General features: G+C 41.1%; 2 protein-coding genes across 4 annotated transcripts in view; one reads left to right on the forward strand and one right to left on the reverse strand.

The window, feature by feature from the left end:
* gatb (glutamyl-tRNA(Gln) amidotransferase, subunit B) overlaps positions 1-4,023 on the forward strand; it is a 32,798-nt gene extending 28,775 nt beyond the window's left edge. The window contains exon 13 of the mRNA XM_058384619.1: positions 2,838-4,023. Coding sequence (XP_058240602.1) covers positions 2,838-2,963 — 126 coding nt within the window. The 3' untranslated portion in view covers positions 2,964-4,023. The remainder of the gene's footprint in view (positions 1-2,837) is intronic.
* Positions 4,024-4,174: 151 nt separating this feature from the next.
* The window catches only part of fhip1aa (FHF complex subunit HOOK interacting protein 1Aa), a 31,254-nt gene continuing 16,001 nt past the window's right edge, over positions 4,175-19,427 (reverse strand). For 2 of the 3 annotated variants that reach the window (XM_058384598.1, XM_058384599.1), the window contains exons 3-14: positions 14,797-14,983; positions 14,296-14,713; positions 13,564-13,847; positions 12,499-12,657; positions 12,326-12,412; positions 11,971-12,138; positions 11,805-11,884; positions 10,609-10,808; positions 8,854-9,741; positions 8,338-8,516; positions 7,259-7,379; positions 4,175-7,000 (exon numbers count right to left, since the gene is read on the reverse strand). In XM_058384598.1, the coding sequence (XP_058240581.1) occupies positions 6,825-7,000; positions 7,259-7,379; positions 8,338-8,516; positions 8,854-9,741; positions 10,609-10,808; positions 11,805-11,884; positions 11,971-12,138; positions 12,326-12,412; positions 12,499-12,657; positions 13,564-13,847; positions 14,296-14,713; positions 14,797-14,901 (2,865 nt within the window). In that variant the 5' untranslated portion in view covers positions 14,902-14,983 and the 3' untranslated portion in view covers positions 4,175-6,824. The remainder of the gene's footprint in view (positions 7,001-7,258; positions 7,380-8,337; positions 8,517-8,853; positions 9,742-10,608; positions 10,809-11,804; positions 11,885-11,970; positions 12,139-12,325; positions 12,413-12,498; positions 12,658-13,563; positions 13,848-14,295; positions 14,714-14,796; positions 14,984-19,427) is intronic. The other variant, XM_058384600.1, reaches the window with a different exon arrangement.

Here is a 19,427-nt window from a genome sequence, read left to right on the forward strand (position 1 = left end):
CATCATCATCACATACCAGAGACTCACTGTAATAACACACAACATCATCATCATCATACCTGAGACTCACTGTAATAACACACATCATCATCATCATCATACCTGAGACTCACTGTAATAACACACATCATCATCATCATCATCATCATCATACCTGAGACTCACTGTAATAACACACAACATCATCATCATCATACCTGAGACTCACTGTAATAACACACATCATCATCATCATCATCATCATACCTGAGACTCACTGTAATAACACACATCATCATCATCATCATCATCATCATACCTGAGACTCACTGTAATAACACACATCATCATCATCATCATCATCATCATACCAGAGACTCACTGTAATAACACACAACATCATCATCATCATACCTGAGACTCACTGTAATAACACCCATCATCATCATCATCATCATCATCATCATCATACCTGAGACTCACTGTAATAACACCCATCATCATCATCATCATCATCATCACATACCAGAGACTCACTGTAATAACACACATCATCATCATCATCATCATCATCATACCTGAGACTCACTGTAATAACACACATCATCATCATCATCATCATCATCATACCTGAGACTCACTGTAATAACACACATCATCATCATCATCACATACCTAAGACTCACTGTAATAACACACATCATCATCATCATCATCATCACATACCAGAGACTCACTGTAATAACACACATCATCATCATCATCATCATCATCATACCTGAGACTCACTGTAATAACACACAACATCATCATCATCATCATCATCATACCTGAGACTCACTGTAATAACACCCATCATCATCATCATCATCATCATCATACCTGAGACTCACTGTAATAACACCCATCATCATCATCATCATCATACCTGAGACTCACTGTAATAACACACATCATCATCATCATCATACCTGAGACTCACTGTAATAACACACATCATCATCATCATCATCATCATCACATACCAGAGACTCACTGTAATAACACACATCATCATCATCATCATCATCATCATCACATACCAGAGACTCACTGTAATAACACACATCATCATCATCATCATCATCATCATCACATACCAGAGACTCACTGTAATAACACACAACATCATCATCATCATACCTGAGACTCACTGTAATAACACACATCATCATCATCATCATCATCATCATACCTGAGACTCACTGTAATAACACACATCATCATCATCATCATCATCATCATCACATACCAGAGACTCACTGTAATAACACACAACATCATCATCATCATACCAGAGACTCACTGTAATAACACACATCATCATCATCATCATACCTGAGACTCACTGTAATAACACCCATCATCATCATCATCATCATCATCATCATACCTGAGACTCACTGTAATAACACCCATCATCATCATCATCATCATCATCATCATCATCATCACATACCAGAGACTCACTGTAATAACACACATCATCATCATCATCATACCTGAGACTCACTGTAATAACACCCATCATCATCATCATCATCATCATCATCATCATACCTGAGACTCACTGTAATAACACACATCATCATCATCATCATACCTGAGACTCACTGTAATAACACACATCATCATCATCATCATCATCATCACATACCAGAGACTCACTGTAATAACACACATCATCATCATCATCATCATCATCATCATCACATACCTGAGACTCACTGTAATAACACACATCATCATCATCATCATCATACCTGAGACTCACTGTAATAACACACATCATCATCATCATCATCATCATCACATACCTGAGACTCACTGTAATAACACACATCATCATCATCATCATCATCACATACCAGAGACTCACTGTAATAACACACATCATCATCATCATCATCATCATCATCATCACATACCTGAGACTCACTGTAATAACACACATCATCATCATCATCATCATCATACCTGAGACTCACTGTAATAACACACATCATCATCATCATCATCATCATACCTGAGACTCACTGTAATAACACACATCATCATCATCATCATCATCATACCTGAGACTCACTGTAATAACACACATCATCATCATCATCATCATCATCATCATCACATACCAGAGACTCACTGTAATAACACCCATCATCATCATCATCATACCTGAGACTCACTGTAATAACACCCATCATCATCATCATCATCATCACATACCAGAGACTCACTGTAATAACACACATCATCATCATCACATACCTGAGACTCACTGTAATAACACACATCATCATCATCATCATCATCATACCAGAGACTCACTGTAATAACACACATCATCATCATCACATACCTAAGACTCACTGTAATAACACACATCATCATCATCATCATCATCATCATACCTGAGACTCACTGTAATAACACACATCATCATCATCATCATCATCATCACATACCTGAGACTCACTGTAATAACACACATCATCATCATCACATACCTAAGACTCACTGTAATAACACACATCATCATCATCATCATACCTGAGACTCACTGTAATAACACACATCATCATCATCATCACATACCTAAGACTCACTGTAATAACACACATCATCATCATCATCATCATCATCATACCTGAGACTCACTGTAATAACACACATCATCATCATCATCATCATCATCATCATCATACCTGAGACTCACTGTAATAACACACATCATCATCATCATCATCATCATCATCACACACCCGTCTTTCTCTGAGCTAACTAAAACCCATGTTGGTGGTGTTGTTGCCCTGCAGGTGCAGGTGATCCGAGGGGGCAATAAGAAGGTGCTGAATAAGCTGATGGGTTCCGTTCAGAAGGAATCTAAAGGTCGAGCCGATCCGGTCCAGCTCAGGAAGATCCTGGAGGAAATGACATCATGATTAAAATCCAGAGCTCTTCAGTACGAGCTTGAACTGATAACTGACACGATCAAACCTGGAAGAGTTCGGTGTTTTTCATGCTGAAGAGCCTCATTAAAGCCTCAGTGATGAAGTGACCAGTGCACTGATGTGGAGAAGAGCAGAGAAACACATTAACCTGAAGTTACCTGCAGCCAGAGATTAGCACATCCACCACAATTCATCATCTGGCCTTATTATCTACATCTTCCTGCTTGTTTCAGCCCATGCTCCTACTGAATCTGTCAACAGAAATCTATTCATCTGTATAAAAGTCTTTAATGAGGTCATGTGATAATGAGCGTATTGATATTTAAATGGAGATCGAAGTGAAGCACCTGTTTGCTCGTCTTCTTTTTTTATTATTCTCGTGTCAGTGATTAACTCCTGACCTTTTACCACCTCTTAATGCCTCATAATTAAGCAATTAGTGCGCCTGTATTTGTACAGTGTTCATGACGTTATGAAGGGAAAGAGAATTAGAAGAAGTGAAGACGTGAGCTTTAAGTGCTAACTTTATAAATATAGATTCTTAATAGCTTTTTATTTCATATATATATATATATATATATATATATAATATATCCGACCAGTGTCAGGTGAAGTGAATCAGACTGAGTATCTCCTCATCATGGCACCTGTTAGTGGGTGGGATATATTAGGCAGCAGGTGAACATTTTGTCCTCAAAGTTGATGTTAGAAGCAGGAAAAATGGACAAGCGTAAGGATTTGAGCTTTGAGTTTGATGAAGGGACAAATTGTGAAGGCTAGACCACTGGATCAGAACATCTCCAAAACTGCAGCTCTTGTGGGGTGTTCCCGGTCTGCAGTGGTCAGTATCTAACAAAAGTGGTCCAAGGAAGGAACAGTGGTGAACCGGAGACAGGGTCATGGGCGGTCAAGGCTCATTGATGGACATTAGACAGGTGGTCATAATGTTATACCCGATCAGTGTGTGTATATATATATATAACTATAACTATATATATAACTATATATATATATATATATATAGTTTAACAGGACATATTGTAAAAAAATAAATAAAATAAAGCAGTGTACAGCATAAAATCTGACAAATGGATGAGACGTTTAGTAAATTTACATGTTTTATCTCTCTCTCTCTCACACACACACACACACACTATTCCTTTCACCCAGCTCCACTACTCAAACACCACGACAAACAAGGATGATTTAGAGACTGTGATTTATTTCGGCTGAGCCTCCCACAAATCCACAAAACTGTCTTTTAAAAATATACCTGATATTTTTAACAACCCCACATATAAATATCTTTGGAATAAAAACTAGACCTCTGTGATGCTGTAAAGAAAATTTGAACTAGTACTAGTCAGGATTTAAAGGCACACGTCATCCAGGAAAGTGCAATCATAGCTAAATAAGCTCATGCTAAGCAGAATAGTGTAGGTATAATGCTAAGTGACTGACTGGTTCATTCATTTGCTAGCTTGTGCTTGAGATCGGTTAGCATTACACACACGCAATCAACACAAAATGCGCTCAAGAAGTAGCGTGACTAGCATTTAGCTAGCTACACTGATGACTGGAGGCCTTGCTGATTGAAAACAAAACAAAATGCTAGTCATTGTGCAGAGATCAGTGTAATGTTAACAACTAGCATGTTGTTGTTCTTTCGGCTGCTCCCTGTTCGGGGTTGCCAAAGCGGATCATTTAGTCCGCGTGTTTCAATTTAGCACAGGTTTTACACCGGATGCCCTTCCTGATGCAACCTTCCCATTTAATCTGGGCTTGCACTGAGAGCTAACTCTTCAGTGGCTGGGTTAGCTCCCTGCCAAGGAATCGAACCCGGGCTACGGCAATGAGAGCACGGGATCCTTCCGCTGGACCACCAAGAGGCTAACATTGACAACTAGCATGATTAGCAATTTTTCTTAATAATAAAACCCCTCCTGCTGTTAGCGCAGCTACTTCTGTGTGATTATAAGTGGACATGTGGTCAGTTTAATCAGCTCACAATAGATGTTGATTTCAGGTCTCGGGTCATGAGGTGGATCGTGTCGCTAGCATGACTGTGTGCGTATAAAACTAGCTATTTTTCACATTTTCCACTTATTTTTGAGTAACTTCCTACACAATAAAACCCCAGCGCAGTCTAAATATATCAAATAAAAGACCCTTAGCTTTTAATTCCTATAGATTTTTGCTATTTCGGACCTCGTCATGAAAATGAGCGTGTTTATCTATTATTTTTCTATCACGGATAAAATAATGTATCGTGATTAATCAGCATCACGGCAATAAACACGTCCTGATTAAATCACAATATTTTTTAAAGGATTTTTTTTTTTTTATCCAAAATGGTGCCTTTTTTCATCCTAATAATAATTATATTAAATAATTCCTTTTTATTTGTTTACATAAAATCGCACCATTTTACTGACCAAATATATTTAAAAAAAAATTAAGATTTATTATTATTAAATATGGGAGTATTTTTGAAAAATATATTATTATTATTATTATTATTATAGAATTATTAAGTTATCATTATACAAAAAAACAAAACAAAAGGTTTAAATACCCTCACCCACTGAAAACAACCCCTGGAACAGTCATGAATAAATTACACCATTACAACTGTTTTCCTAAAATAAAAACATTTCTATTGTTGCTGTTATTACACATCCCCCTTATAAACGAATAAACCTTTACACAAGGCACGAGCTTCACACACTCAAACCTGATCTGATTGGCTGAAGAAGATTCGGCGGGTGTCGGATATAAAGGGTGAATCTTCTCATCGTTGTAGTCTGGTGAACATTACTACTTCAAAACTAAGGCTTCTGGGAAAAATATAATAAAACACTTTAAAGCTTATATAAAAAAAAGAGTTTTTTTTTTCCTCGCTGGATAGAACTGAAAACTGATGTAATAAGCAGAAATCCAGGATTTAAGTCGGAAGTACATATCCATCTACAAGCATGTATAAAAGAAGTATTCTGAAATTATAAGACTAATAAAAAGTGTGATTTTGTTTCCCTCACTCGAGGACGAGAGATGAGTTAACAGGCAGGGATTTCCTCCTGAGAGCTTAAGAGGTCCCCAGAGACGGATTTACGGGTTAGGGTTCTGCATCTAGTGGAGTTCAACATGGCATGATGGAGGTTTGATGGAGAAAACATGCAGCTCTGCTTCTCTAAAGGGAAATAAATCCATGAGTGAAGAGGAGCTTCTTCTGCAGGTCTCTCCAGAGAGGAATGATGTGAATTTTCAGCCGAGGAGCTGGAAGAAGATGGAGATCTTTATGGTCGAGGGAAAAAATAATGGAGACATTGTGATTGTAGATTTTTTTTTTTTTTTTTTTTAAATGTCCAAATCCAAGGAATAAAAGCTGCGACTGGTACAATGAAGCATGGTGCACAGAGCCGGAGATTTTAGGGGGAATGAAACATAAAAATCTTACAAGAAAAATGTTTATGGAAGCATGTTATTAATAATGAAATGCTGAGAGAGAATAAACCTCGCTCTGTTCCTCCAATGGGAGACGAGGGAGAAGGTCAGAAATGTCCTTGGAATGGAGAAATGATGAGCTTTACTCCGTCTCTGGGTGAAGAGAGTCAGAAGAATCGGAGTCAGAGGCATCGGAGTCAGAGACATCAGAGTCAGAGGGATTGGAGTCAGAGACATCAGAGTCAGAAAGATTGGTGTCAGAGGGATTGGAGTCACCGACATCGCAGTCAGAGACAACAGAGTCAAAGACATCTGAGTCAGTAACATCAAAATCAGAGACATTTGAGTCAGAGGGCTTGGAGTCAGAGACATCAGTTTGAGATTGTTGAGTGTTTTGTAAAGTCAGCTCTACTCCTCCATGGGGCTGTAGGAGAGGATGGAGTGCTCCTGTGTGATAGCAGCCAGTTCTTTAAGGAACTCGGTGAAGACCACGGTGGCATAGACCTCTGTCCTGTGGGAAGGAACCACCATCTTGGGCTGGACCGATCGGATCTTCACGTTCTTCCCAGCACTCAGTGAATCTCCTGTAAAAAAAATCAAACACAATCAGTCCAGTTAATCTTACTCCTGTTTCCTGTTTGTGTTGTGTCCATGTAGATGATGGAGTGTCTTTATCATGTCCCACTCCACGCTGGACGTTAATATGAAAGTAGACACTCAGAAAAAAGGGTCCAAATGTGAAACAGTGAAGTTTATAGAGAAAGTACAGAATATGCTAAAAGAGGAGGGGTGAGGTTCTGTTTATTTTCAGTAGCTTGTAAAAGAAAGGAGGAGTGATGAACCTTGCAGTGTGACTGAAGTCTCTCTGGCCAGAAGACACTGCTGTGCTGCCAGGAGAAGGGCAGGAAAATCCTTCTGCTTCACAGCCAACTGCTCGATCTGATTCTTCACCGAGGCCAAGACCTGCAGAGATCAGAACCAGAAAAACACTTAAGCGTATATTTCACTCATTTAATCTGTTCTTCATCCCTCCATCATCTTCAGCTCAGCGTACTTTCCTTCAGGAGATGTTCATCTGCATTCCTCTTTTCCTCTTATATAAAGCACTGACCTGAGACTGTGATACACAAACAAGACCCGGAGCGCCGTAATCCCAATCCTAATCGTAATCCTAATCCCAATCTCAATCCAAATTCTAATTTTAATTACAATCCCAATCCTAATCCAAATTCCAATCCTAATCCAAATCCTAATCCCAATTCCAATCCTAATCCCAATTTCAATTCATATCTCAATTCCAATGCCAATCCTAATCTCAATCTCAATTCCAATCCTAATCCCAATCCCAATTCTAATTTCAATCCCAATCCCAGTCCTAATCCCAATCCTAGTCCCAATTCCAATCCTAATCCCAGATCATCCTCAGAGTGTTTAACCCCTGGCTGTGTTTCACATCAGATCCTGCACAGGAACACCTTCAGCTCTGCTCTGTCTTGTGATGTGTGTGTGTGTGTGTGTATATATATATGTGTGTGTGTGTGTCTGTGTGTGTGTGTGTGTGATGCAGCAGCTGGTGTTTTATTGGATTTACATGTTTACACGCCACACAGTGCTCCATTATGGATGAGGTGGAGCGAGCTGGGTGTGAACTCAGCAGGACTGCAGATACAGCGTGTTTCAGGGTGTTCAGGTGGAGTCTCCATGGAAACAAAATCCAACAGCAGCTTTTTGGAAATCTGAAAGTGAACCTGTGCTAACAATCACGCTGGGATGCTAGCTATTCAGCTTCCTGTGTGAACATTCACGTTCTCTAGTGAGACTCTTTGATCTTTGTGATAGTTTAAAGGGGGAAAAGACGAACCCCGGGGCAGGAGCATGGTGCTGGTGGTGGTATTGTGAAGGTTTTTGTCAGGTGTGTTACCTGGTACAGCGAGCGAACACTGGGCTGGAACACCATGCTGGTGTTTAACAGGAAGGAACGCAGCAGCGGCTGGGGATAAGCAGCGAGCTGAGCGAGGATTCCAGTTAGCAGAAGATTCACATGCAGAGAGTTTTCCAGCATGTTCTCTAGTCGAGAGAGCAGCACGCTCATGAACGGACCTACAACACACACACACACACACACACACACCACAACATTTTTAAACACCACTCTCAATAAGCAGAACTTGAAATTGTTATTACTCTTAATTTTCAGTTATTACTATTTTATAAATACCTCCATAATTGATATACAGTACTCTATAATACAGTAATAACATTATTAACTTGTTTTATCAACTACAATGTTATTTTTTTATGGTATGCCAAAAAACCTACACCTGCATTGACCAATCAGAAGTATCTGGAACACCACATGACCAATCAAATGACCCTTAACCCAATGAAGTGTGCTCCATGTTGTGGTGTGTGATTTGAGACGTAGCCGCTGTCTCACCTGTAAAAGGTATGGCGTGATTGATGCTCCCGCTGTGAGGTTTAGTCTTAAACGGCGAGGGGGATTTTTCCGCTTCGGGCGTCTCGGCTGAAAGCGTGCTGAAGTCCACGTCCTCCTCTTCCTCCATGATGGAGTTCCTCAAGTCTTGCTGCGTCCTTGTGGGACTTTTAGCTTCGATGACCAGAATGCGGATCAGCTCCTCGTACTGCGTCGCTAGGTCGTCCTCGTCGTGTTCCGCGTGAAGGTCGTGAGAGTTCTGATCTGCTTCCGTCTGGACGCCGTTTTGTTTCTCCACGTCCGGTTGCGCGGAACCGTTTCCTATTTCTGATGTTTCACCGGAGTCTTCTGGATTTCCTGGACCCACGTTGTCCTTCGTAACGTGACCGGAAACGATATGTTTTTGGTCAGCGGACTCGTTGGTGTCCTTCTGCGCCACCAAATCGTACACCATGACGTCGTTCTGAAATTCTGACTCTTCCACGTAGGAGCCTTTGATGAGCAGAGTGGCCGTCTTTCGGAGTTCCTGGATGTGTTGCGGCGGATCGTTTGCAACGCTAGCGGCCGCTCTGTTCGCTTCTTCTTCCTCTTCCTGCCGTGCTCTTGCAGAAGAACCGGCGTCATAACTGTCGTCCCACTCGAGCTCGACACCGGACGAGGAAGTGACGTCAGTAAGAGCCTGTGAGGTCACACGAGGGCGGGATTTGTCCTCGGGAGGCGGGGTCACGCTGTCGTAAGGGGCGGACCAGATCCGGCACGCACGCATGCATTTGCTGATGCTGTTCCGGGCGTCGTACAGGTAATGCAGGTAACTGACGTCCAGGTGAATCTCCGAGCCGATCACACACGAGTGACCAGAATCGTCCTGCCCCGAGGAACACGCCTCTTTTTCTGTAACAGGAAATACGATCGTCAGCTTCGTTTATATAAACTAGAGAATCACTAAAAGAAGACCAAAGGCATTATGGGTAAGCTGTGCTGAAGATGTATTTTAAATACTCTGAGAAACATTAGTGACGTACGACAGAAATACAGCCAAGTGCAAAAGTTTGTACACCCTTACTTCAGAACAATACAAACGTAACATTTAATGAGTGAGTTTTAATCTGTTCCTTATTTTATTTGATCAAAAATGTCTTTTATTCCTCTTCCCTCAATATCCCTTTCCCAGATTTTCTTCAGTTTGTTGAATTTTTGTCACGGAAAATATTTAATCTTTTATTTTTTCGATTTCTAAATAATGATTTCATTGTTGCTAACAGACTTAATGTTATTTATCCTCTTTTTCCGGCTCTCTGGCAATATTTTCAGGATAAAATCAGATCCTAATCAGATCTGTCAAGTCCTTCTAATCACCCTTATGTGATTTGGGGAAAAGGTCAAGGAGACAGCTTGTGTTTGTGTGTGTGTGTGTTTGTGTGTGTGTGTGTGTGTGTGTGTGTGACCGAGGCCTCGTTCTCTCCCACATGCTCACAGGATGAAAAAACAAACAAGAGCGATGATGTAAATGTCCTTTAAAATGAAAAATCTGCACGGAGGAACTGAGATACTGATGACATCCAGGTTTTTAGTAAACACAGCTCTACATCACCCACAATTCCTGACTGTGTTTGTGTAATAGACATTCTGAAGATCTGCTAGAATACATCATATTACCCATAATTCCTGAGGAAAATGTCTCATGCAAGTTTGTTTGTTTTTCATCAGGAATTGCTGCAATTTGAATAAAAACCTTGACAATGACAACCTCTCCATTACCCATAGTTCCTGGTTGAGCTCCATCAGTGACCTTAGTCCAGGTGATGGAGTCGAGCTGTCGGATGGGCGGAGCCACGATGTCCGGAGAGCAGCAGGATGGAGTGAGGGCAAGAAATTTAGCCGCAGAAACGGAATAGCAATCTCTCTCGTTCACCACACGTCGCTGACTCAGCATCATGTGATTACAGGGGATCAGATACCTGAGGAAAATCACACGTCACACACAAACACACACATCCTCACTACATAGGCCACATAAACACCATTGAAAATGTCTTACCATTATCATTTTACTATGGTCTTGTCCCAAATCACACCATCCTCACTACATAGTTAAAATAAACACCATTGAAAAGCCTCACCATCGTAGTTTGAATATGGGCTTGTCCCAAATCACACCATCCTCACTACAAAGGCCATATAAACACCATCAAAAACATCTCACCATCATTGTTTTAATATGGTCTTGTCCCAAATCACACCATCCTCACTACATAGGCCACATAAACACCATTGAAAATGTCTTACCATTATCATTTTACTATGGTCTTGTCCCAAATCACATCATCCTCACTACATAGTTAAAATAAACACCATTGAAAAGCCTCACCATCGTAGTTTGAATATGGGCTTGTCCCAAATCACACCATCCTCACTACAAAGGCCATATAAACACCATCAAAAACATCTCACCGTCATTGTTTTAATATGGTCTTGTCCCAAATCACACCATCCTCACTACATAGGCCACATAAACACCATTGAAAAAGTCTCACCATCATCATGTTAATATGGTCTTGTCCCAAATCACACCATCCTCACTACATAGTTAAAATAAACACCATCGAAAAGCCTCACCATCATAGTTTGAATATGGGCTTGTCCCAAATCACACCATCCTCACTACACAGATCATATTAACATCAATATCTGTCCAAAGTGACGTGGATGCGTCCCAAACCTCACACTATTCTCAATACAGCCGACATCCCTAATATCAATTGATTAAGGATGTGTCCTAAATCCTACACAGGTCACATAAACGCCATTGTGGACGCATCTCAAATCAGACTCGAATCAGTCTAATCACTGTGGACGTGTCCCAAACTACACACCCTTATCACTACAAAGGACACATGCTATAAAAACGTGCACTATGACGTTAAGGATAGACAATAAGAACAGGAAGTGCTCACTTGAGTATGAGCTGAAGCATGACGTCCTCGCAGTACAGACCAATCAGAGTGCGGAAGAGAGCCAGGGACACGGTGCCCAGCTGAAACACAGTGACCAGCAGAGACCTTTACTATTAACATTTCATTTTATTCATCGGGCAGTTTACTACTGTTACATGTGAAGCACCTGGAAGGGCGTGTTGATGCGGCTGACCAGCGTGTCCAGGATGTGCACGTTGTCATGGCGATGGAGGAGGACGAAGCTAAGGAAGGTGTGTAGCAGTGCAGGTTCAGTGATAGCCCTTAGGAAGAAATCCAGATACGCCGTAGTGGTCATTACTTCTTCCAGGGTCAGCTACACACACACACACACACACACACACACAATGAATTAGCCTATGCTGTCTTTATCCGTAGCATAAAAGCTGTGCCCTTTAAATGTACGTTACACCAGACATATAGAATCATTACTGGTTAATGAATGCAGGTGATCTGTGACTCCGCCCACTTTTTAAACATTCTGAATTTATGAAAAGACTCACTTTATGCAGCGCGGGTCCTAAAACAGGAACCAGGAAGCCGTTAAAGATGTAACCAACCAGCTGATCTCTGATGGATGGATGAGCCACCTGCAGAGGAAAAAACAAACAAATGATACACGTCTATAATCAGAAAAACGTCTGACCGTGAAATTCTCACCTCATTGACCACTGACCTGCATGACGGCGTTACAGAACTCGAGAGAGTTCAGGAAGTGAACAAGTGCGGGTTCCTGCTGCCACTCGTCATTCTGTATACAGTGCCAGTCTTCACTGGACACATCCAGCTTAGCGGGCAGAGACGAGTACAGACCACTCAGACCGGTGGCTAACACCTACACACAGAAGGAAGGAAGGAAGGAAGGAAGGAAGGAGGGAAGGAAAGAAAGAAAGAAAGAAAGAAAGAAAGAAAGAAAGAAAGAAAGAAAGAAAGAAAGAAAGAAAGAAAGAAAGAAAGAAAGAAAGAAAGAAAGAAAGAAATTAACCACTGAATCTATAGAAGAGAAAGAAAAAAAAATTGTAAAAGTGTAATAACTAAATAGATACCAGACAAAAGAAAGTGTTGCAGAAAGTGAGAGATACTGGACCAAATAATGTGTTGTGGTAAAGTAAGGGATACCAGACTGCAGAGAGGATAGTGATAAAGTGAGAGATACCGGGCAGTAGAATGTCTATGGTAAAGTAAGAGATACTGGACAAAAGATGGTGTAGTGGTAAATGAAGAGACACCAGCCAGAAGAATGTGTGGTAAAGTGAGAGATACCAGGCAAAAGAATGTGTGGTAAAGTGAGAAATACCAGACAGAAGGTGTTGTAGTAAAGGAAGAGATACTGGACAGAAGGTGTTGTGGTAAATTGAGAGATACCAGACAGAAGAAGGTGTAGTGGTAAAGTAAGAAATACCAGACAGAAGAAGGTGTTGTGGTAAAGTGAGAGATTCCGGACAGTGTTGTTTTACAGTGAGAGATACTGGACAGAAGAAGATGTGGTAAAGTGAGAGATACCAGACAGAAGAAGGTGTTGTATTAAAGTGAGTGATACCAGACAGAAGAAGGTGCTGTATTAAAGTGAGAGATACCAGACAATGTTATATTTAAGGGAGAGATACCAGACAGGAAAAGGCGTTGTATTAAAGTGAGAGATACCGGACAGTATTGTATTAAAGGGAGAGATACCGGACAGAAGAAGGTGTTGTATTAAAGGGTGAGATACCGGACAGTATTGTATTAAAGGGAGAGATACCGGACAGAAGAAGGTGTTGTGAGCGATGTGTGTGGCCACGCGCTGGTTGTCATTGCTCAGGGTCATGATCAGGAGCAGGGCGTCTCGAGCCTGTTGCCCGATCACTCCGTCTCTGTGGATGAAGGGAACAAGGAGGGAAAAGAGCAGGAAGTTGGTGGCTCCCTGGTCCTCACTGGAGTGGAAGAACAGCTCGAGGATGGAGGGATCGTTGGACACAACGCAGCACAGCTGATGGAGGAGAAGAACCAGCTCATGCTCCACCTTGGAGGAAATGGGAACACCTGCTGATGAGACAGAAGGAAGACAACGTTGATGGACTGTGAGTCTCTGCCCAGGATCTCCGACTGACACGAGTCTGTAAACGGGCTGTTTCCATGGAAACGACAACACATTAGAACCAGCGCATTAATATAATCATATATATATATATATATATATATATATACACTATGAGAAATAGACACATAAAAGTAAACTACAAAAAGCTAAAAAAAAAAAAGAGAGAAAGAGCGACAGAACAAAAGACAAACACAAACACTGACAGACAAAAAACACACAAAATGATGGAACCTGGGAATGAATAGTGGAGCAAACAAAAGATAAAACAAAAACACGGAGAGAGAGATGAGAACAAAAGCGAGAAGGAATAAAAGACTAAAACACAAAGACTAGAAAAGATGAAACAGATAAAAAGGTAAATCGATTGCTCACGTATTTACTCATGAACCTCACCCGCTTGACCCGTCGCCGTCCCCGAGCAGGACGACAGCAGCATCATGAGCGGCTTCAGAATGGGCTTGTGATGTAACAGCGGCTGCTTGGCCTGACCGATCAGCGTCTCGTACATCTTCAGCTGCTCCAGCTTGGACTGGTCAGTGAAATCCCGCCTCAGGCTCCAGACGAACAGGCGCTCCATGACGTTCTCCATGATGACGAACTCCAGGATGGGGCCCATGGCTCCGCCCACTCCGCTCTCCTCCTCCATCAGGAGAAGCAGCATGTGTTCCACGTAGTTCTGCACCGCGCTCGCCTCGTCCAGCGGGATCGCCCCGTGCCGGAGTCCGTGACTTCTGAAAGCGTGAACTCCGCCCCCGAGGCTGAGACCTCCGCTGCTGCGTAAAGGATCGTGTTTCTCCAGGATCTTAACCACCTAATGAACAGAAACATTTTACTACAACACTTCACATCATTTATAATGACTTCTTCTGGATCAGAATGATGACAGTTCAGCACCTGAGCCCAGTGGTTCTTGAACACGATCATGCATGTTTCAGGGTCCACACCCTTCAGCCCCAGCGACTGGATTCCTCGACTCCTATTGGCCACGACGGACGCCATTACTGTGACATCACAGTGCGGGTTAAACCATAATGTAAGGAAAGAGCGGCTTCTGCATTCTGCTTAAAGGTGGATCACACAGCTGCAGAGAGAGAGAGACAGAGAGAGAGAGAGACAGAGAGAAAGAGAGAGACAGAGAGAGAGAGAGACAGAGAGACAGAGAGAAAGAGAAAGACAGAGAGAGAGAGAGAGAGACAGAGAGAAAGAGAGAGAGAGAGAGAGAGAGAGAGAGAGAGAGAACACATTCATTCATTCAGTATTTTATTCTGTATTTATTTGGTTTATTTTGCTGAAGTCTTCAGTTTAAACACAAAGGTCACTCACTACTCACTTCTCTGTGAGCTTCTGAAAGGCTAAGATGTTTCTGAAAAATCTTTAGACATGTCTTATCTATCATTTCAATCCACTAGAGCTGTATAACACACACACACACACACACACACGGCACTGTATTGTTTTGTGTTCTCTCTACAGTTTGCCTCTATAAACAGATTAAAAGCCACACATCTGTTTTCCACATGATGTGAAGAAAGTATAGAAACACAAATAAACAGAGAGTCTCTGTGCTGCTGTTGTGTTTATTTCTATACAATATTAAAGCCTTTAGATTAGACGTACAATACAGTGACTATACACTCGTCCTACAATACAGTGACTATACACTCGACCTACAATACAGTGACTATACACTCGACCTACAATACAGTGACTATACACTCGTCCTACAATACAGTGACTATACACTCATCCTACAATACAGTGACTATACACTCGTCCTACAATACAGTGACTATACACTCATCCTACAATACAGTGACTATACACTCATCCTACAATACAGTGACTATACACTCGTCCTACAATACAGTGACTATACACTCGTCCTACAATACAGTGACTATACACTCGACCTACAATACAGTGACTATACACTCGTCCTACAATACAGTGACTATACACTCATCCTACAATACAGTGACTATACACTCATCCTACAATACAGTGACTATACACTCGTCCTACAATACAGTGACTATACACTCGTCCTACAATACAGTGACTATACACTCATCCTACAATACAGTGACTATACACTCATCCTACAATACAGTGACTATACACTCATCCTACAATACAGTGACTATACACTCGACCTACAATACAGTGACTATACACTCATCCTACAATACAGTGACTATACACTCGTCCTACAATACAGTGAATATACACTCGACCTACAATACAGTGACTATACACTCGTCCTACAATACAGTGACTATACACTCGACCTACAATACAGTGACTATACACTCGACCTACAATACAGTGACTATACACTCGTCCTACAATACAGTGAATATACACTCGACCTACAATACAGTGACTATACACTCGACCTACAATACAGTGACTATACACTCATCCTACAATACAGTGACTATACACTCGTCCTACAATACAGTGACTATACACTCGACCTACAATACAGTGACTATACACTCATCCTACAATACAGTGACTATACACTCATCCTACAATACAGTGACTATACACTCATCCTACAATACAGTGACTATACACTCGACCTACAATACAGTGACTATACACTCGACCTACAATACAGTGACTATACACTCGTCCTACAATACAGTGAATATACACTCGTCCTACAATACAGTGACTATACACTCGACCTACAATACAGTGACTATACACTCGTCCTACAATACAGTGACTATACACTCGTCCTACAATACAGTGACTATACACTCGTCCTACAATACAGTGACTATACACTCATCCTACAATACAGTGACTATACACTCGACCTACAATACAGTGACTATACACTCGTCCTACAATACAGTGACTATACACTCATCCTACAATACAGTGACTATACACTCGACCTACAATACAGTGACTATACACTCGTCCTACAATACAGTGACTATACACTCATCCTACAATACAGTGACTATACACTCATCCTACAATACAGTGACTATACACTCGACCTACAATACAGTGACTATACACTCGTCCTACAATACAGTGAATATACACTCGTCCTACAATACAGTGACTATACACTCGACCTACAATACAGTGACTATACACTCGTCCTACAATACAGTGACTATACACTCGTCCTACAATACAGTGACTATACACTCGTCCTACAATACAGTGACTATACACTCGACCTACAATACAGTGACTATACACTCGACCTACAATACAGTGACTATACACTCGTCCTACAATACAGTGACTATACACTCGTCCTACAATACAGTGACTATACACTCGTCCTACAATACAGTGACTATACACTCGACCTACAATACAGTGACTATACACTCATCCTACAATACAGTGACTATACACTCGTCCTACAATACAGTGACTATACACTCGACCTACAATACAGTGACTATACACTCATCCTACAATACAGTGACTATACACTCATCCTACAATACAGTGACTATACACTAGTCCTACAATACAGTGACTATACACTCGACCTACAATACAGTGACTATACACTCGTCCTACAATACAGTGACTATACACTCATCCTACAATACAGTGACTATACACTCGTCCTACAATACAGTGACTATACACTCGACCTACAATACAGTGACTATACACTCGTCCTACAATACAGTGACTATACACTCGTCCTACAATACAGTGACTATACACTCGACCTACAATACAGTGACTATACACTCATCCTACAATACAGTGACTATACACTCGTCCTACAATACAGTGACTATACACTCGTCCTACAATACAGTGACTATACACTCAACCTACAATACAGTGACTATACACTCATCCTACAATACAGTGACTATACACTCATCCTACAATACAGTGACTATACACTCATCCTACAATACAGTGACTATACACTCATCCTACAATACAGTGACTATACACTCGACCTACAATACAGTGACTATACACTCGTCCTACAATACAGTGAATATACACTCGTCCTACAATACAGTGACTATACACTCGACCTACAATACAGTGACTATACACTCGTCCTACAATACAGTGACTATACACTCGTCCTACAATACAGTGACTATACACTCGTCCTACAATACAGTGACTATACACTCGACCTACAATACAGTGACTATACACTCGACCTACAATACAGTGACTATACACTCGTCCTACAATACAGTGACTATACACTCGACCTACAATACAGTGACTATACACTCATCCTACAATACAGTGACTATACACTAGTCCTACAATACAGTGACTATACACTCGACCTACAATACAGTGACTATACACTCGTCCTACAATACAGTGACTATACACTCATCCTACAATACAGTGACTATACACTCGTCCTACAATACAGTGACTATACACTCGACCTACAATACAGTGACTATACACTCGTCCTACAATACAGTGACTATACACTCGTCCTACAATACAGTGACTATACACTCGACCTACAATACAGTGACTATACACTCATCCTACAATACAGTGACTATACACTCGTCCTACAATACAGTGACTATACACTCGTCCTACAATACAGTGACTATACACTCAACCTACAATACAGTGACTATACACTCATCCTACAATACAGTGACTATACACTCATCCTACAATACAGTGACTATACACTCATCCTACAATACAGTGACTATACACTCATCCTACAATACAGTGACTATACACTCGACCTACAATACAGTGACTATACACTCGACCTACAATACAGTGACTATACACTCGTCCTACAATACAGTGAATATACACTCGTCCTACAATACAGTGACTATACACTCGACCTACAATACAGTGACTATACACTCGTCCTACAATACAGTGACTATACACTCGTCCTACAATACAGTGACTATACACTCATCCTACAATACAGTGACTAAACACTCGACCTACAATACAGTGACTATACACTCGTCCTACAATACAGTGACTATACACTCATCCTACAATACAGTGACTATACACTCGACCTACAATACAGTGACTATACACTCGTCCTACAATACAGTGACTATACACTCATCCTACAATACAGTGACTATACACTCATCCTACAATACAGTGACTATACACTCGACCTACAATACAGTGACTATACACTCGTCCTACAATACAGTGACTATACACTCGTCCTACAATACAGTGACTATACACTCGTCCTACAATACAGTGACTATACACTCGACCTACAATACAGTGACTATACACTCGTCCTACAATACAGTGAATATACACTCGTCCTACAATACGGTGACTATACACTCGTCCTACAATACAGTGACTATACACTCATCCTACAATACAGTGACTATACACTCATCCTACAATACAGTGACTATACACTCGACCTACAATACAGTGACTATACACTCGACCTACAATACAGTGACTATACACTCGTCCTACAATACAGTGACTATACACTCATCCTACAATACAGTGACTATACACTC

The sequence above is a fragment of the Hemibagrus wyckioides genome, linkage group LG29, assembly GCF_019097595.1.
Source record: "Hemibagrus wyckioides isolate EC202008001 linkage group LG29, SWU_Hwy_1.0, whole genome shotgun sequence".
In the NCBI taxonomy this organism is placed as follows: Eukaryota; Metazoa; Chordata; class Actinopteri; order Siluriformes; family Bagridae; genus Hemibagrus; species Hemibagrus wyckioides.